Source organism: Onychostruthus taczanowskii, unplaced genomic scaffold (assembly GCF_017590055.1).
Source record: "Onychostruthus taczanowskii isolate IOZ18803 unplaced genomic scaffold, ASM1759005v1 scaffold67, whole genome shotgun sequence".
NCBI classification, from domain to species: domain Eukaryota; kingdom Metazoa; phylum Chordata; class Aves; order Passeriformes; family Passeridae; genus Onychostruthus; species Onychostruthus taczanowskii.
The window spans coordinates 687245-707477 of record NW_024504455.1 but is presented as its reverse complement, the minus strand read 5'-3'; the positions used below and the strand labels follow the sequence as shown (position 1 = coordinate 707477).

At 48.9% G+C, this 20233-nt stretch overlaps 1 protein-coding gene across 4 annotated transcripts in view; it reads right to left on the bottom strand.

Moving 5' to 3' along the window:
* Positions 1-257: 257 nt before the first annotated feature.
* The window catches only part of GDPD5 (glycerophosphodiester phosphodiesterase domain containing 5), a 99268-nt gene continuing 79292 nt past the window's right edge, over positions 258-20233 (bottom strand). For all 4 annotated transcript variants that reach the window (XM_041420989.1, XM_041420988.1, XM_041420987.1 and 1 more), the window contains exons 8-16: positions 18469-18614; positions 14415-14497; positions 11463-11613; positions 10851-11069; positions 10078-10235; positions 8179-8326; positions 7193-7275; positions 2815-2927; positions 258-1568 (exon numbers count right to left, since the gene is read on the bottom strand). In XM_041420989.1, coding sequence (XP_041276923.1) covers positions 1453-1568; positions 2815-2927; positions 7193-7275; positions 8179-8326; positions 10078-10235; positions 10851-11069; positions 11463-11613; positions 14415-14497; positions 18469-18614 — 1217 coding nt within the window. In that variant the 3' untranslated portion in view covers positions 258-1452. The remainder of the gene's footprint in view (positions 1569-2814; positions 2928-7192; positions 7276-8178; positions 8327-10077; positions 10236-10850; positions 11070-11462; positions 11614-14414; positions 14498-18468; positions 18615-20233) is intronic.

The window sequence follows — 20233 nt, the reverse complement described above, 5'->3', positions numbered from 1 at the left end:
GCCACTTTTTCCCCTGACTCTTACACACAGAGCCCAAACTTCAGGCTTTCAAAATGCCACTGGATTTCAGCCTAAAAGGACAGAGCAGTTCCAAAACAAGAAGAAACTGCTCAGGGCTGTTTCACAGCTTTGGGTGTGGAATGGGATGTATATCAGCATCCCCAAGACTGCCTTCTCCTCCTCTATTTTTTTTATTTTTTACCTTTTTTTTTTTTTTTTTTTTTTTTTTTTTTTTTACCCCTTTGCAAAATTTTTGGCTAACCTCTGGTCTAAGATTTTGGGTTAAAGCCTCTTGCATTGGAAACTTTGGAAACTTGCTGATGGGAGCCTCTGCCTTCAGAGCCCATCAGCATCTGCTGCAAGACCATCACTCCTTTGGAGGACGTGCAGCTTTACAGATCCTGCTTTCACAGCAAGGAGCAAAGGTCTCCTTGCAGGAATAAATTATATCCCAGGGCTGCTTCGCCTTCCAGACTATTTACAGCTTCTTCACCCACGGGCATCTCCTGGGCCCAGAGAGGGGGAAGCTCCCAGTGCAGCACCACCTCCTCTTCCAGCAGGGGAGCAAGGAGTGACTGCAAATGCCACTTGGAGTGGCAGGCACTTCAGCCAGATGCCAGCAGTGATGGTGCCCATGGCATTGCCTGTCACGAGCCATCGGGGCTCCCAGCAGAGCCCAGCCTGGGGAGAAGAGAGAAAAAATGGGGGAAAAAAAAATAGAAATCAAGAACTGCTGCCAGCAGAGAACAATCCACAGCCAATGCTCGGGATTTGCCTTCAAAACTCTGTCAGGACATTCCAAGAAGGCCATTCCCCATCGAGCATCCAGGCTTTGGGGAAGGAGGATGGGACAAGGAGCAGGTGCCCAAGTGACTGAGCCAGTGCAAGCCCTTCCCTGGCTCTGAACCTCAGCAGGGAAGAGCAGCGAGAATTCCTCTCCTAGGCAAGCTTCTCTTCTCCCAACAGCCTCCTGTTGCATCAGAGCTACAATTTCATTGCCCAGGAAAAGGGGAACGGGGGAAAAACGAAGGAAAAGAAACCGTAACAAAATCAACACTTCACAAGGACATCACAACATTCAGCTACACAGTCGCTGCACCAGGGGAAGGGGGAGAAATGGGACACAGGTCCAACGTGTTGCTCCCAAAACCCCCCCAAGGGGACTCAGGCTCTCACATCAAGATTCAAAGAACTTCAGCCGTAAGGTTGAGGATTTAATGAACACGGTATTTCCATTCATGCCCTGGAAAAATTACACTCAAAAAAAAAAAAAAAAACACCCAAAAAGACAAAAAAAATCAGATTTTCTACATATTTACAAAAACAAGCCCCCCAGCCTCACAACCAGGGAGGTGGAGCAGCCAGTGGTGGGGAGAGGGAGCGGGTTTCTGCCCCGGCAGCAGTTCCTCAGAGGCTCCCAGCCCACGGGAGGCGGGCAGGAGGGCACAGCCCTCAGTTCACGCGGAGCTTGGCGTCGCGGCGCTCCGTGGGCGTCACCATCTCGTTGGCAAAGCCGTTCTCGGAGCAGAAGGACAGCTCGTCCGTGCTCTCCACGCCGTTGTTGATCTCTGGGAAGGGCAGAGAAAGCGGGGAGGTCATCACGGGAGCTTCCCCCCCTGGATGGGGAACTGAGGTGCTGAGCGATCCCAGCACGCGGCATCCCTCTGAGCCTACAGGGAATTGGGAATCTGCCTCCGGTTTGGAGCTCAGCCCTACGAACTCCAGCCACCACCAGAGCAGAGCTGGATCCCCCTGCCATCCCCTCCCCATCCCCCTACACCTGATGTCACTGTCACAGGCTGGGCAAGGCACCTGTGGGAGAGAGGCACAAAGTACCTGGACCTGATCCCTACCCATCCTGGAAAAGGACTGGTTCCTCCAGCCACTGCTTCCACTGGGAAAAACCTGCACTCACCAATGCTTTAATGGTCAAATATCCACCCTAAGCGGGAATAGTTGTTTCAGAGGCACAAAACTTCAACCTGCACCCCCCAGCTCTAAGGGATTTTGTGTCTAGGACATGTTAGGGAAGCTTAGTTCTGCCGTGCCAACCTGTTTTCCTTGTCTGGGTTCCCTGGATTTATACCTGATTCTCACCACCTCTGGCTGGCACTTCACACAGTAAGCAGTGTTGCCTTTTTGCTCTGTCTGTGCCCAGAGCACTAAACCCTGATCCCTGCTGGGCATCTCCAGACCCTAAATACAAAAAAAGAAAACCCATAACACAGCTCAGGGGGTGGGGGGATTATATTCACATTCCTTCAAAGGTGAGCTTTCCAGCTCCATGCACCACATTTAACCTTTTAAAGCTAAACATTTCCATCTTTGCTCAATTTTGCTATCTTTCTTAGAGGTGGCGTGTGATGGACACATTACCAATGTGTTCCAACAGAAATAAATTCTGGGAGGAGCATGAGGGTATCAGGAATGCCACAACCTCTGATGCCACTGAATTCCAGGTCTACCCCAACCTCACCACCATATTTGTGGTCGCATGTGCCATTATTAGTGGGGTTTTTTGGTGAGTGACAATGTGGAGAAGATGTGGGACAGTGTGAGATGGGATAACCCAGGAAACTAAATGCAGGATTCCTGAGCTTATCAGTGCTGGGATGGGCCACAGAACCACAGAAGAGTTTGGGCTGGAAAGGACCTGAAGGATCGTCCTATTCCAACCCCGCTGAGCCATGCCCATATCCAAGAGCACAGTGCAGCAAGGTCAGCCCAGAGCCCTGACCCACAGCAGGAAAAGCCCCCTGAGCCACGAGCAGCCCCTCCCTCCGTGAGGGAGGCACCCACCAGCCCCATGCCCACCTGAGAAGATCAGCTTCTCCTTCATGATCTTGACGTCCTGGCTGGAGCGGCGGACGGCGGCGCTGAGCATGATCTGCTCCGGGTTGTAGGTCCTGATGCTTCCCAGGCGCCACCTGCAAGACAGGAGCAGCATTCCAGGGGCTGGCCTCTCCAGACACAGCAGCACCCTCAGTGCAAGAGACCCTTTGCTCCCTTGCACAACCCCACGTGGCAGGAGGATGAATGAATTCAGAGACGAATGTGTTACCTCAGGCATCTTTAACCACCTTTTGCATGCTAATTCCACCTGGGAATTAAACCCATGGATTCACAAATCCATCGACTAATTTCCACAAGGGCTGCAGCTGTCTCACAGCCCTCCCCAGTTGTGCAAAGGAGATGGAGGTGTTTAAACTTTTAGAGGGAACAGAATAAGAGAACCAGCCAAGTAAAGAAACTTCAAATTTTCCCTCACTGGGTGCCATGGTCAGGCTTGTGGGAGATGAGAGCTCAGAGACAATTTAAAGTTTCAAACCTGAGACACGGCAAGGAAATGGCCTCAGATTGTGTCAGGGGAGGTTTAGATTTGGTATAGGAAATATTCCTGCCCCAAATGGGCTCTCCAGCCCTGGCACAGCTGCCCAGGGCCGTGGTGGAGTGCCCACCTTTGGAGGGATTTAACATCCACGTGGATGTGGCAGACCCTCATCAGGAGGGCAAGGTGGGCTGCTGGAATAGGGGAAAACAGCCTGGGGGGCTCAGCCAAGGCAGCTGTTCCCAGGATCCCACCAGAGATTTAGGCCAGGCTTTCCTAGCCCATGCCCCACTGAGCCATCAGCAAGTCCCACTCTCCCTGCCAGAGCCAGGGATGCCCTAAAGCTATTTGATAAAGAAACAGCCCGGATTTAGGGTGGCCTATGAGGTTTCTGATCTGCTGGCACCATCTAGTGGCTCACCCACACAAGAGAAGGTGTCCAAAACCATCACCTCTTCAATTTGTAACCCCCTAGCCAGCCCAGGAGCAGAAGTCTTGAGGAGCCCACAAATCTCCAGCCTGGGTCTGCAGCATCAGCCTGACAAATCAACATCCACAAAGGAGGTTCTGCAATTTTGTTTTTCCCCACAGGTAAATGTAGCTGGTGTCAGTTCTGTAGGGTTTCCACCCCCTTCCCAAGTCCCAGTGCTTGACACTGGATGACCTGAATCAGGCTTTGACCAGGGTACAGATGAAGGCTACACAGAAAAGAAGGGGTGGGATGGCAACACAGCACAACTCACAGACCCATGGACAGAAGCAATGCAGAGGAAGCACAAGGAGGCAAAAACATTGAAGAATAAAGCAAATAATTTTTTTTTTCCTTCTATCATTATCTAAACTGAGCCACTCTGACCTGGAAGAACATATTTTTTACCTTAGTATCCCCTGCAGGCAGATCCCACTAATGTGATGGCAAGATCTCACAGGATAAAATCCTCCTCAAACTCTAAATCAGGAACCAAAACACATCGGTACAAGTCTTCTCTTTGCCCACCACACCAGGATTTTCAGCATCAAGTCACTCTGTGACCAAAAGTGACCTCCTACCCACAGAGCCCAGCTATCCCAGGGTCACTGTGAGGCTCAGAGAGCCCAGCCTCACACGTGTGCAGGGACCAAGGGCTCTTCTCCTCCTGCCCAGAGGAGCAAGCACTGCTCCGTGCTCTCCACCTTGTGGGCAGACCCAGGGTGGTAAAACACACACGAGGAGATGATGGCTCCTCTCACAGGGTGCTCTGCTCTGACTGAGCCAGGAGAGGGTCACCCCAGTCTGAAACAGCCTCTCACAAGGGCCACCAGTACATTTAAGAAGGCTTCGACTCCGACCAACACCATGTGACACACTCTGGGCTGCGCTCAGAAGCCTCGGGGTCTCCAAAAAGCTGGTTGAATAGAAAAGAGCACCTCTCCTACCCCCTTGGACTCTGTTGTGATGGACCAGGTTTGGGACAGCAGCGTGCAAAAAGGCCAGAGAGACAGCAGGAAGGTCCTGTTCTGGGAGGCTGGCGTCAGAGCAGACCAGACGGACACGGGGTGGGAACGGACTAAAAAATACTGGGACAACAACACAGAGACAGCATACACCGGGTTAGGGCCACGGCCAGACCCTGGGGTGGGAGGGGAGATGCTCAATGCCATGGAAAGGGGGTGGGAGAGGGGCAGGTCGAGGGGAAAATGGGCTTGATCAGCACCGAGGCGGTAAGATGGAGCAAGCACGGAGCCAAGCCAGCTGCAGTCCCCCTGCTGTGCCTGCTCCTGCCTAAAGCTGCCTTCTCCTCATCCACGAGCAAGGGGAGGCGAGAAGGGGAGACCACCCGACCTCCCTCACCCACAGGAGGCTCAGAACACCTCATGGACACCTGCAGGGGCCAAGCCCGAGGCAGTGGGTGGGGGCAAGCAAATCCTTAGGAATGCAAGCCCATGGCACAGAGCAGGAGTGATGGAGAAGGGAATACGTGAGGAGTTTGCTTTGAGCGGGGAGGCAGAGAAGGCTTTAGTGCAGACAAGTGCCAGCTCTTCCCTCCAAAGGGGTGGGAATGACTGCTGAGGGAAGGGCCAGAACGAGGAGAAATCTGGGGTTCTGACTGATGGCGCTTCAAATCCAGCACCCCAGGCTGGATTCCCTCCCCTGCTGCAGTGCTCTTTGTTCTCACACTGTATTTCCAGCTTCCCAGTGGTGCAGCTCAGGGAGATAGATCCCAATTGATGAGCCAAACCTTTCCAGTTATCAGCCCCGTTAATTCAGAGAAGTGCTACTTTATATAATTGAATAGATTCCATGATTTTCTTTGGGATAGAGGCTGGTCTCAAACATCTCTGGTAAATACAGGGAGGAAGGGGATATTTTGCATGGGATTATTTCCACAGAGAAAGCATTACATCCTCTGGGAATCTCCCAATTACAGTGTGCCCTGGGACCTCAGAACTGGGCTGTTTCAAAAGGCACTGACTCAGATCATTGCCACAGAAGGTCAGATTGCCTTCAAAACATCCATGGGCTTCAGCATCAGACTTCCCTGGTGCTCGTGGCCATGGACTATGCAATGTCCAAACCCTCATGGTCCCCTCCTGAAGCCAGATGTTGGAAAGCATCAGAAAAGCTGCACCCTGCCCTGACCATCTGCAGTGAAGCCATAGCAGAGAGGGAGAAAGAAAGAGAGAAAGGAAGGTTGAATGAAAAAGAGAAAGAGGAGGAAAGCACCAGAATTACCTGATCATGTGATAGCTGTGAGATGCCAGAATGCAGCAGAGAGAGAAAGAGGAGGAACATGCACAACAGTCAGAGCAGTAAGAAAATAAACAAGGCAAAGAGGCAAAAAAAGGTTAGTCAGAAGTCATCACAGTTGGTATTTCCCCTCTGGAGAGGCTGCCACGATCCTGTCACCAGGGCTGGAGCAGAAGAGCAGGAGCAGTCCCTACCATGGCTGAGGAGAGAGAAGCCATGCAGAGGACAGAGGACAAGCACATTAAAGCAGTGCCTCTGCTCCCACCCACCCCCTCATCCCTGCATGAAGGGAGCAGCTCTGGTTTGCCCCAGAAAGGACTTGAGGAAAAAAACAAAACAACCAAACCAAGCGACCAAAAACACACCAAAAAACCAACCATGACACTGAAGGCCAAATGCCAAGGCCCATTCCCCAGAGCTGAATCACATCAGCAGGTGGTAGTTGGGCAATTCTGATTTGGTTTTGACACATCCTCAACCCTGCTGGCAACTCTTTCATGTGGTGGAGAAACTGCAACATCAGGGAAAGGGGTCTGTCCTGCAGAAGGCTCTTGGAAGAGCAAGCCCTTTGCTGCAGAAAATTCCAGCTTCTGGAGTAGAGCTTCTCCTTCTTCTTTCTAACTAAGCACCTGAATTGATTTGCAGAATGATAACGTTTCCCACAGTAACTCCCTGCCTGTGGCAGGGGTGTTGGAATGAAATGATCTTTAAGGTCTCTTCCAACCCAAACCATTGCATGATTCCATAATATTTTTATCTCCAAGGAGGAACAAACTGATTTAAGACAACTGTAACATGCTCTTTTTGAACACTGTAATGGTGGAATCTCAAAATCCCTCCCCCCCTCTTCCTTTAAAGCACTTTAATGTCTTTCTCAACATCCTTTTCCCTAAAGCATTTACAGTTTCTCTTCCACATATTTTAGGAGCAAAGGAAAGCATCTGACACTGCTAATTAGTGATAATTCCATCTTGGGAGTGGAATTATTGTTTGCAAGGGTTTTTTAATGAATGTTTCCCCTGCTATTGCAATCCAAGAACTGAGGCTCAGGGAATTCCTCTCTCCCACCTCCACCCGACAATCTGGACAAAAACACAAGTCACAAACACACAAGAGCAGAGCTGTAACAAACTTACTTCTGGAATATAAAAACTCCTACAATTACAAGAAATGAAATGAGATCAGACGTGATCCAGATTAGGTGGTACTCGTCTGGAGGCTGCAAGACAGAAAACAGGAGCAGACCTTAAACATTTGGGTTTGTGCAATCACAGGGAGACCACACATGGCTGGAGTTACCACTGAGGAGCAAGAAAAGCACAGAGCTGCAGGGGTTAGGTATAAATCACAATATTTATGACCTTCCTAATGCCAGGCTGTCATCCAAAACTATCAGGGGAAACTGCAAACAGGAACAATTTGAAACTCTCCCTCCTGTTTGTGTGCTGACATTTTCTCTGGGCTGAAAGTTTCCTATCTCAGCTGTACCTCAGGGTGAGGGCAAGACGCTGTTTGGCAATCTAAGTCTGGGGGAAAACAGAGAAATATATCCATGTAGGGTCCATTTTAAGTGCAGATGGGACCTTTTAGGCACAGCCCCATGCTATAAATGCGATTTCTGTCCTTTCAGGCACTGGGAGGTCTGGTTCCAGTTGCCAATCACAGCAGCTGAGCCCAGATGAAGCACCATCACTGGGTCTCTGCTTATTCTTGTCCAGCAATGGGGTAGGCAGAGGTAAATCCTCAATCTGGGATTCAGAACAGGCAAAAACCTTTTACAACTTGGCCAAGACACAGAGGCCCGGTTTGCTGGTTCACCTGTGTGCCTGCTTCTCCTGCAACTCTTAGCTGCTCAGCAGGTCTGCAAAGGTGCTCTTCCCTCAGAGGAGAACTGGAAAAATCACGTGGGCTGAACAGGGAGTGCAATGCAATCTTCAAGGATCTCACCCAAACCGATGGGATTGTGCAAGAGGAACAGCAATTCGTTACCACCTCAGGGCTCAGCTGGACAGAGCGGGAAAACCCTCAAGCCCAGCCAAACCTCCCTGGAAAACCTCTCCCCTCCACACCCACCCAGTTCATTTCCTCCTACCAGAGACTCCCTGCCCCTCCCAGGGCTTACCATGAGCCAGATGGGGAAAGGCACCTTGCGGAGGAGGTGGGAGCTGTCGGAGGTGACCGAGGGGACGCCGGCGCACCAGAGGATGGAGAACAGCCAGGGCTCGTTCACCGTGTACAGGTTCACACTCAGGTTGGCCACGGCGTAGTCCCTGCCAAGGCACACACAGGGTGACATGCAGCACCCCACCAAACCTCATCCCTTGCCATCAGCCACAGCTAGGTTTATTTGGATTGGGGGGAATAAGAGTTTTTAACATTGTGGGCGCCCCGTGAGCAAGCCAAGGGCACCGCAGGGCAATGGACTGATCCTGACAGCTTTCCTCACCTCTTGGCTGCTGTCTGGCACAGGCCACAGGCCATCTCAGATGCTTCCCCAGGAATGATGGACATGGTGTGTTTCTGGAACAACCATCTCATCGTGCTGATGCGAAATTAGCATCTGCCTCAGACGCCTGTAACATTTCGGGGGCAATCTGCTTAATTAAACACTGGCAGACCTGTCTCCAACATCACCTCCTGCAAATTCCATGCCCTTGTTTTGGGGACAATTGCAGAGTTACAGCTTCCAGTCTCCTGAGGTCATTTTCCAAGCAGCTAAAACTGCCAGCAGCAAACCAAGCACTGGCAATTACCTGGTACCCAGGGAATTCACATAAATTGCTCTATTTCCTCGTCTATGAAGCAGAAGCATCAACAATCTCCCTCACATGGGCAGCACAGATTAATCCCTGCAATTTAACACTTTGAGGTGGAAGGGCACACAGTGCAAGACATGGACATCTCCCAGCTCTCCACAGGAACAAGGTGCTCCTAAGGGGTTCTCAAGGGCAGGGGTGGTTGCAGCAATGTTGCATCCAGGTGCTGGATTTGGGGAGAATTGAGAGAACCGTGTTAAACCAGGGCTGCAGCAACATCTGGCTGGGCACCACAGGGTTCAGGAAACATTCAGGTGACAGCTCTTATTTTGGAGACAGCTCAGGTGGGGTTGATGGGAGACTGGGGCTGACGAACTGGGGCAGATGAGTGACTGGGCATGCAGTCCTCTCCATGGGGCAGAGCAAACAAGAGGAAAAATAAGCAGGGATTATCCTGCAGGTAAAGCATAACCCTGGTTTTAAGGGTGAGGAGCTGGACTGACTGCTGGCAGCCATGGAAGGACACAGCTGGATCACCCCAAACAGGGCCAGGCTCCCAAACAGCTGCAGGTTCAGCTCTTCCCTACTTCAGCTCCAACATGCAGCCAGACAGTTCCTTTGGAGAGATTTCTCTTCTGAAAACCTGTTCATTTTAAATTTTAAAAACCAGAAAAGCCCTACTAGAAACAATCTGCCCTCCCTGGGAAAGGGGGCAGAGCTGGGAGCTGAAATACCACACAGTTCACATACAGGCTGAGGCAGGCAGGAACCCCTTGCTGTGCCAGGGCCATTACAGGGAAGAGCTGATCAGACTAAACAGATGACACAGGACAGGAGTTTCTCTTTCTGCAAAGAGAAATTTCTGAAAGCATATCCAGACTTTGGGCTAATCAAAATTCCGTGCTAGCAGCTCTGGAGCAGACAAAGGGAAGAAAAGGGCAGCTGCTAATGAGGATGAAGCAGCACTTGGAGGGAACTCAGTGTGAAAGGCCTTGACTTTTTCCCAGAACTGTGAGTGCAATAAGAATCAGCCAATTCATCCATTTGTATTTCAAAGGGGCTCATCATATCCTGAGACAGCATGTAGAGATGTCAGAGGCAGCTGTGCGTTCCCAGAAACAGCCTGGATTCCGGATGATGGCTAGGGAAAACCTTGCCCAGCTCAAGCTTTCAAGCCCAAATCCATCTGAAAAGATCCCTGTGTGCAGCCAGACAGGCTGGGATGCTCAGGAAAGGCTGCTGAGGGCTCTGGCAGAGGGCAGTACCTGACCTCCTCGTTGGTGACCTTGGTGTAGCGCAGGTTGAGCTTCACGATGCCCTTCTCCCTCAGGCGCTCTGCGTCCAGCTTGAGGCCAGAAGTCTGCTGGAAACCAGGAGCAAGCCGCCTGATCAGCTGCCTCTCCGAGTCTGGCAGCCACATCACCTGTGGGGGGAGCAAGAAAGGGCAAATGTGGCTCCCAAATCTGGGAACACTCCAGCCCAGGGCACGGAATTCCCTGAGCTCACACCGTGATTCCAAACCATGTCAAGTCACCAGCTCACTCTCAGCTGCAAGAGGTAAAGTGGGTCACGGAACCACGGAGTGGTTTGGCTAGAAAGGGACCTTTAAAGTCATCTCATTCCAACCCCTTGCCATTCCAACACCTTTCTCCAGCTCCAAGCCCCAACCAGCCTGGTCTTAATAACTCAGTGACGCTCATCCACCAAAGCACCAGAGAAGCAGCCACATGCATTTTCAATAGGGAACTAAAAATCCGAGGGAGGAATCCCACTTCACATCCCCACATCGATGTTCTAACAATTTTTCTCTTGCTCTTCATCTCCATCTCTGTTGTGGCCTTAGTGGGGACTTAAAAAAAAAAGAGGGAGAATCAATTTCCTTATACCCAGAGAGAAAGAAGCTCTCCTGAGCTGTGCCAGGTGCTCCATTCCAACCTCTGTGCCCAGCACAACTTCCAGTGATGCCCCACTGGAGACACACAAGGATTCATGGAAACCATATGGATTTTGGAAACTTCCCCAAGCCCACAGAACTCACAGCCTGCTGCCGAATCCCGGATGCCAGGATGGTTTCCAGGGTGATGTTGATGTAAGTGCTGTAGTAGGGATGAGCTGCTGGCAGGTTCTGGAAGTTCAGGATGAGGGATGTGTTGTCCTTGATCACCTCCAGCATATCTTCCAGCTTGCAGACTGACTGGTTGGCAGCCTCCAAGTAGTCAGCCCTTGAGAGAGACCCTGCTGTCCAGAAAGGGTCATTCTGGAAGCAAAGCAATCCCAGGATTACTGCCACAAAGCCCAGACCCTCCCAGTGCAAAGACTTTCTTACTTTTTCTTTGTGGACATGATTGCCCCAAAATTAAATTCAGAAAAAAGGGGAACAGTGTATAACATGCTGTTTTTTCTATCTTTTTTTTATAATCACATTAAAAAGTGATCTTGGGGTCTTGAAGTTCTTTGTGGTGCCAGCCAGGCTTGAGGCCCCTTTTTCCAGAAGGGGCACAGAAAGACAACGTGGCTTAGGCCAAGCCAAGAACTAAACATGGTCCATGCACACTTGGTCCAGCTGCACCACACCACCAAGCAGATGGATCTACACCTTCCACCCTCAAAGAGGAGCTGGGCAGGAGCTGTGATCCCATGTGGCACCCACCTGCAGGAACCACTCTCCGGCATTGAGCTTTTCCAGGTCGGTCCAGTTGAACATGGAGCAGTGCTCGTAGGCCCGCTCTGGGAACACCTCCTCCACGTTGGTCGTTCTCCTGAGAGTCTTGTCATGCATCAGAAAGGGCACCCCATCATAGCTGCAGACACACACCCTGTTACAGGTGGAGTGGAAAACTCCCCTTCCCACTCCAGCCTCTCTCACATCAAAATCCTTGGGAAGATCTCAACCAGCCTGAAAAAATCCCCAGCATCCTCAAGAGGAAGATCTCTCTTAGATACCTGCTGGGTGTTGGCACCCACTCCTACACTGACACAACACTGCCCATGCCACTTCTCCCCATTATCCCCTCAAAAATGTAAAACTCAGGTGGCTTTGACAAGAACACCCATCCTGAATGCTCATCCAAGCTTCCTCAGCTTCTGCAGCTCCCAAAAACATCAGAGGTTTCCCTGGAAGCACGGACACACACACACACTCTCCACAGCAGGAAAGGAGGGGAATTTTCAAAGCCTCTCACACTGTACGTGAACATCAGGCTTTCAGCAAGATGCAAGGCTTCCAAACTACCAAAAATGCTCTGAAATTGCCTTCTCCAATTGAAAACTGGTTTCATGCCCACATGAGTTAAGTTCATGCTAAAAAAAGAAAAAAACCACCCCACACCTCTCAGATGAAACTAAGCAGGCAAATGCACGCCCTGGGGTTTTTAAGCCATCTGGATATTACAGAATAATGGCTCTGGAAAGTACAAAAAACTCTTTAAACTTTCTTCCACTCCGTTTTCTGTGACCAGATCAGTGGTGAAACCACACAGGGTACTGACAGTTTTTATCAAAAGCAGGGGAACAGTTGTCTGCACCCAGAATCAGGACAAACCCAGGACAGCCAGCCTGGCAGCAGTGACATTTTCCAAAGCAAGGAGCCCATGTTCCTAACAGGAGACTCCAAAAAAGTCTGCAAAGAGGATGGGGTGAAATAACAAATCCCATTTGAATTAGGAGACAACCCAGAGCTGTTTCCCACAGGGAAAATGAAACCCATTTTTAGAGGATGGAGCACATGTTGCCTCAGCTTTACCACTGCCCTCAGAAGTCCCTTCTTACAAAGGTCACTGGCACCTTATTTGCTATTTCTGTGCTGTGCCACCTCCTTCCCCCAGCCCAAAGCAACCTGCTGACACAGCAATCCCACGCTGCTGCAGTCAAAGGGTTTAATAAATACAGTTAAAAATAAAATTGAAAAAAAATAAAACCACCCTAAGGAACTGCAGAATGAAGAGTGTGGAGTGTTTAAAAGCGCCAGGAGCTCGAGTTTAACATCTCACAGAAGAGCAGAGCACAGCTAAGGCTTAACCACAGTGCAGAAATCCTATGGGGCTCTTGACATTCGCTGCCTCCTTCCAATCCTCCCCTCCCAGCACCACTCAGGGCTAACCACAGGGTCTTGGCAGGCCAGGGTTGAAGCAGGAATTCAGAGACAGCAATCAGAGCTTTAGAGGAAGAGATGTGGGAGGGGTGGAAGAGAGAGAGAGAGGAAAAGGCAGCAATTCCTGGTGCCTGGAGCAAAGCTGGCTTTCCAACTGGTTTGGGATGTGGGGTGGGTGTGGAGCAGGATGTGATGGCTCTGAGGGCGTGTCCAAGCTACCCACCCATGCTAGAATATGGAAATATTCCAGGAGGGATGGAGCCATCCAGCCAAGGTTCAAAGAGCATCTTCCTGAAGGGTAGGGACAGCAAGGGGTGCTGTGCTGCAAACCCTCCCCGAGGGTGCTGCCAGCTGCACCAATATCCCACTTCTCAGTCTGAAAGGAAATGGAATCCTCTTTTTCTGAAGGCAATTGGGTGTCTTGGAGAAGGCTCAGGAAATTGGGCCACCAAGGGCATTGTTTAAGCCTGGAGTGCTCCTCTGGAATGGCTGATGAGCGGCAGTGGGGAAGGATCTTGGAGCTTTTCCAGCTCTCCTCCTCCCCAAGCCCACCTTTCTCCTTGGCCAGTGTTAATGGATTCAGCCATGTGAGCCAAGTGCTCACCTGGGAGCTGGACATTCAAGTACTTGTGCCCTCACAACAGATGACAAACTCGTTTTGGGAAAAACAAAAAATTGTGTAACATATCCCAATTCATACTCCATCCTTCCACAGTGACCTTCCACTCAGCAGTGGGAAGAAATTCCTTCTGTTTTTAAATCATTTTCTCTCAAAAAAAATTATGCAAAGTAAAAAGAAAAGCAATTAAAAATAAAACTTCCTTCTACCAGGCAAAAATATCTGTCCATCAAACTGCCAAAGCAGTCAGGGAAAAAAAATAAACATCTGCTTTGAGTCTTTCTTGTGTTTGTAAGTGGTACTGGGACAAACTGGGAGCAGGAATATTAAGGAATATGAAGGAACTGGAACAAAGCACGGCTCTGGAAATAACCCTCTCTAATTTTTAATGGGTCTTGGCCACCCAGCTCAACATTTGCCAGCAAGGAATGACTTTCTGACAATGAGCATCCTCCTTCCCTGAAGATTAATGCCAGAGGAAGAGGAGAAGGAAGGCTTTCCTCCTGGTGTATTACTGGGATGGTTTGTCAGGGTTGGTGAAAACTCTGCTGTGCAACAAAGTCAAGGTGGAATTTCTGCTCTGTCTGCACCCGGGCTATCCCAGGAGAAGTCACATTTCAGCAGCTCTGGCTGTGTTCTACTGGCATAAACCAGGCTCTAGGACAAACTACAGCAAAGAGATCCAGGTTCCCTCATTTGGACAAGTCCACCTTTCCCCATCACCTCAGTGAAATCATCAGCAGCACCTGACAGGGACAGCAGTTACTGGATGAGCTCTCCAGGACAGCCCTTCCCAGTGGGAAAAAGCTGCAGTGCCCAGACTCTGGATCTGCTGGACCATTCCTGGCTTGGATTATGCACAGGCAGCCCCAGAGCAGCCAGCACTGACCTACCTCAGCACCACATCAGCCTGCACTCCATACACCTTCTGCTCCACTGCCTTCTGGAAGGACATCAGAGTGTTCTCTGGTGCCAGCTGTCAGGAAAACACACCAAAAAAAAAAAAAAAGCAGTGAGAGATCAGCAGCATGAGGGAAGTTTACAAAGCAGTGTCAGCAAGGATGCTGGGAGAAGGGTTTGGAGATATCAGGGATCCAAAATGTTATTATTCCACGTCTATCTGTGCCCAAAAATTCCTGTCTCTTCCATACCACAGACAACAACTAGACCACACTTTCTGTAAGATACCTTTTACTCCCACTTCTACTCATTCCATAAAGTAATCTATTAGTCTAAAAATCAGAGGGTTTCTCTAATAACAAGTGTTCTAGTTAGTTTTACCAACAATTTAAAAAATAGCCTTAAGCCTAGAAAAATTTTCCCTGTGGCTATCAGAGAGAAGGAGTCAAATTTTATTTGAAATTTCCTCCCTGTTGAATGGAGCAGATGGTAAAAGACTTAGGGTTTGCTTAAAATAAAAATGGTGTGAAGACAGATACTTTGCTGTTCTACACAAGCAGTACAGTGTAGCTACTCCCAAAACACCTATGAAACAACAGGCAGACCAGGAAAAACAATATTGATAACTACAGAAAGAAAACCTGGCAGGTTTTCTGCACTGAATCACATCAAAATAAAGTTATTTTTGAAAATAAATTACTTTTTTCCTTTTTTTTTTTCAGGTTTAGAAAACACCCTGTAACATCCTGTTTTTCCAGCACTAGGATCAGTTCCATCAGGACACAACGAGCATTCACAATCCATGATTTACTGCAAAGGGGAATAATTAACAGCAAAGGCCCAGCTGCACTATGCAAGCACGATATAATAATAAAATAATGAAAATAAGTATAAAAACCGGCTTAAGCACTTAGAGTGGCTGTAAGAGACATTTGTTTTCTGATCACAGGCTCAAGCAAAGCTTTGGGGTAAAACAATCAGAGCCAATGTCAGCCCCAACCTTCACCCAGCTCCGGTCTCTCAGCACGGGGCTCCTCTGCCTCCAGCCACACATCAGCACCAGCTCCTCTTTCTGTTTGCTCAACAAGGCAGCACAGAGCCACATCATCTTACAGAGCAGCTCCCAGCCAAAGCCAGGCTTGTTTAGGCCAGGGCAGAGGCTGGGTCAGCCAAGGCTGGGTTTGGAGCAGCTCTGCTCACATTCCCAGAACTGTCAGCAGAGAGCAGCAGCCACAAGGAGCTGCAGAATCCACTGGCTCACATCGCCTTGGGATGCTGTCAGCAGCTTCCCCAGGGTACCCCAGCGAGGTGATCCTCTCCCTCCACTTTGCTTTTGCAGCCCAAAAAAAAACCTCTCCTCCAAAGCAGGCTGGGAGAGCAGGGCTTGTGCAGCCTGGAGAAGAGAAGGAGCTGGGGAGATCTCAGCGCCTAAAGGGGCTCTCAGGAGACCTCACTGCAGCCTTAAAGGGGGCTGGAAAAAAAGGAGAGCAAATTTTACACAGACAGGACACAGGGAACGGCTTCCCACTGCCAAAGGGCAGGGAGGGATGGGGTTTTAGGAGGGAATTGTTCCCTGTGAGGGTGGGCAGGCCCTGGCACAGGGTGCCCAGAGCAGCTGTGGCTGCCCCTGGATCCCTGGCAGTGCCCAAGGCCAGGCTGGATGGGGCTTGGAGCAGCCTGGGACAGTGGAAGGTGTCCCTGCCCATTCCAGAGCAGAGGAATGAGATGAGCTTTCAGGTCCCTTCCACCCCAGCCCATCCTGTGATTCTGTGATTTGCCTTCAGGCAAAGCCTGATCTCCCTGTGAGCAGGTGGTGAGTCCCCAGGCTGTCACCCTGACACAAAAAATTGCCTCTCCCAGGGAGTCCATCCAAACCTTCCCTCTGCACAAGCCACTGACACCCCTGACACAGCTCAGCAAACATCAACCAGAAAGCCAGGAAAGCAAATTTAACCTTTTCCACCAAGAAGGAGGGAGCTGAAGCCCCAGATTAAGCATTTTTAAGGCAAAGATGCATCTAAGTGGAGCAGCTGCTGTTACAGGAATTAATTGCTGAGATTAATGTTATTTTTCAAAAAGAGCTTTACAGCCAAACTGCAGTAGCTAAAAAAAAATTTGCACAACCTTTCTGCTTGTATTTCTCTCTGTATCTCTACAGGTGTTTTTAAGGGATACCTGCTTGGTACAATAAATTCAGGCATGCTATGTCTAAAACCTAAATCCAGGTTTATAACAAGGGAAACAACCAGTTCATTAAGGGAAAGAAACCTTGGGGCATAAAGCAACGATTTCCAAACCTCTTCTCTTCTATAAACCCTGCCCAGGTACTGAGAGCCACACAGACCCAGCTCAGGATTTCTAGAAGCTCTTCCTCCTCTTGTGCTTGGTTTGAGAGACTCATCCCCTGCAAAAATCAGGCTACTATTCATTTCTTCCTGCTGCAGAGACACAGCAAGTAATTTCTAGAAAATTACCACAAACGAACTCATTTTGGTTATTTTTGTGCTTAGAAATCCATTGCAAACACATTCAAACAGAGAAAGGAGCTTTGGGGACCTTCCTTAGAGAAGATTCTGGAACTGTCTTAGAGCAGCAGCTGTGTTAGAGCAGCTGGACATCACCACATTTGTGTTTTTCCCTTAATTAGCCAGGCCTTAAAAAATAAACTCATGGCATCATTTGGTGGGGAGGTTAATGAAGAAGCCTGGAAAGAAGAACCAAATTTTATTCCCAACTAATTGCTGCCACTGCAAACCTCTGGCTGGTCTAGGGGAGAGTGTCCCTGCCCATGGCAAGAGGTTGGAACAAGGTGGATTTGAAGGTCCCTTTCAGCCCAAACCATTCTGGAATTCTGTGATTATGCACTAAAGAATCTGATATTTTGTTTCATCAACAAGATTTAAGGGAGTTTTCTTGTCCTTTTGGAAATATGGCCATCATTTAGATTTTTTTTTCCTCTTCATCTCTCCAGTGTTTATCTCCTTGTGAGCCACAAACTGGACCAAAAAACCCTACAAGGTAGGATTAAAGTAATACCTAAGAAATGAAATTTTCTTTTGTGTAAAACTATGCCCTTTGGAATTCCCTGTGTGGGGCTTAGTGGGGGATCTGCCAGGCCATTGGATTTCAGCATTAGTGTCCCATCATGCCAGGTGAGTAACACTCCAAGGCAATAAGAGTTCTGTTTAAAACACAAAATAAAACATGTCTTTAATCCCCGTATTTTAGAGAGCATCCATAACTAACCCTGCCCATGGCAGGGGCTCAGAACTCAGTGGTCTTCAAGGTCCCTTCCCATCCAAACCATTCTGGGATTCTGTGACCCAGATTTTCAGTAAACTCCTCAGCCTGACTGAAAAATAGTGAAAAAGCACAAAACAAACCAGAAAAAAAAACCCCAAAAAAAACCAAACCAACAAACCACCAACCCTACAATGGACAAGAGGATAAACTCATAAGCAAAAGCCATTAGGGATTTAATAACTAGATGCAGGAGATGAGACCTGATTATTGTCCTGCCCACACAAGAAAGCTGAAGCTTGATTTCATGAAAGAGGATCTGACCTGACACAGATTTATTTCCCAGACAAGCCCTTCTCCTGCTCTGGCAGAAGATGTTCATTGTGAGGGTTTGCTGCTATCAATCAGGCCAGCAGCCAGGTTAACTGCTCTCATTTTTGATATGTAAAGAAGCTGTGCAGCAAAGCAAGTGCTTCTTAATTTCACCTGCACAAATCAGCACAAACCAAAGCCTGAAGAAAAAAGCCACCCCAAACAGATGGTGGCAATGTTTGGGAAGAGAATGAGGATGGAAGAGAAGATGAAGGGAAGGACTCCACAATTCTATGAAAGCCAGCAGAATGCAGTGGCACAAACCAGCCTGAATTGCCCTTCTGCTTGCACCTCAAACATCTGGGGTGTCACTTGCCCCAAGCCCTGCTTTATTTCCACAGCAATCCCAGGCAGCAGGAGTGCCTCCAGACTGTATCTGTTGTCACCCATGCCCTGCAGAGTGCCAGGTGACAGCAGCACAGGGTCACTACTCACCATGGGAGCCCCTCGGTGCCCCAGGATGGCTGGCTTGGGTCCCAGGGCCTTCTTCTCCATGATGCAGGGGGAGGAGATGGCCAGGGGGACGAGGTAAAGTGCAACTACAACTGCCAGGTATGCAGTGAACATCAGCATCTGCGAGGCTGGGGTGGACAGAGAGACACAGAGAAGCTCAAAAGGCTGGCCCTGACCTCCTCATGCCACAGGAACAAAGGCAGGACTCCTCTGTCGAGGCTCATCTGCTGCCAGTGCCTGCAGTGTGAGAGCAGAGCTCTGTGTTCAGGGAAAAACATTAAAAAAAATAAATTATCAAATGCTGAAAGAGGTTTTCACTTCATTTTGTATTGGGGAAACAATAAGTGAATTGCTTCAACTCCCAGAAATGCAGCTCAAAATGTTGTTGGCATTTCCACCCTTTGGGTGGGACAGTTCCAAATTTTGCCCTGCCTGACGAGAGAAATAATTCACCAGTCACACACAGCTAAAAATAAGCCATGGCACCACCTCAGTGCCTCTAAAATTTATACTGGTGCTTCACCAGCAGCACCCACTTCAGGGCAAAGCCACTTCAGCTGCTTCTGCCTTGAGATGTGCACCAGAAAAATGCAATAATGTTTTACTGAGCAAGCTGGAGATGTTTAAATAAATCCCTGGGCTGTGACAGAGCTGCAGTGCTTGGGGCCAGATGAGCAGTACTGCCTCCCATGCCACCCAAATTCCGTTTATCAGTGACTTCCCACCAAGCCCAGGCTCCCTGGGAATCTCTGGAAGGTGCTGACAGAACAACAGAATCATGCCCTGTGCCCCACAGATGTGTGCTCCTTCTAAAAAACAACAGGCAGCTCTGAACTCCTAAAATACCTGGAGCCACTTGAAACCACAGATATTGCAACAGGAGACTTGATTTTTTAATTTTTTAAAAATTATTATTTATTTTGAAAACCCATGAAGGCTTTGGAATACAAGGGATAACCTTAAAAAAATAATAAAAAAACAGCAAAAAAACCCCAAAACTCACACAAAATCCCCTGCCTCAAAAAAAAACCTAAACCAAACCCCTTAAAACAAATATTTGCAATGGATGCAAGATAGAGAAGGCAGTGGTTTTTTTTTATTTTTAGGGCCAGCTCAGCTCCTGGCCACAGCTGATCTGGTTTCACTCATAAAGAGGCTCCTTTTTGCTTCCAGCATCTATTAGGCTCATTCACACATGTTCCCACAAGGCAGAAAGTAAGTCCAGGAACCCTGCCAGGGATTTTTATCTCCATCACTCAGGGAGCAATCCAGGAACTCAGTGACACCTGGCTAAGGGACCTCATGCTGTGTCCTGCACCTTAAGGTGTCACCAGCACCCAAACCTGCAGCAGACACAGAATGGGATCCTCACCCAGGAGCACCCAAACACCGACCAGGCTCTGAAAATTCAGTTTAACCAGAGAAAAAAAACCCATAAAAATTTGTTCAGAAAAAAAAAGCTGAAATGCCACAAAGAAATGGCAAGAATAGACTTGCACCAAGGCCTGCAGATGTTTCAAAAACATTAAAATCCTATTTTCCATTAAAAGTGACTGTAGGTTCTCATGGATATTCTGGATTTTTTTTCTTTTATTTCTAAACCACCATGTCTGCACCAAAAAGCCTGTAAACTCTTCCAGGTAAGATAAATTCCATGAGTCAAATGAGTCTGAAATGAGATCAAGAAATAGCACTGTTTTTTCTTAAAACAAGCAAAATAATCCAGGAACAGAAAGCGAGAGGGAAA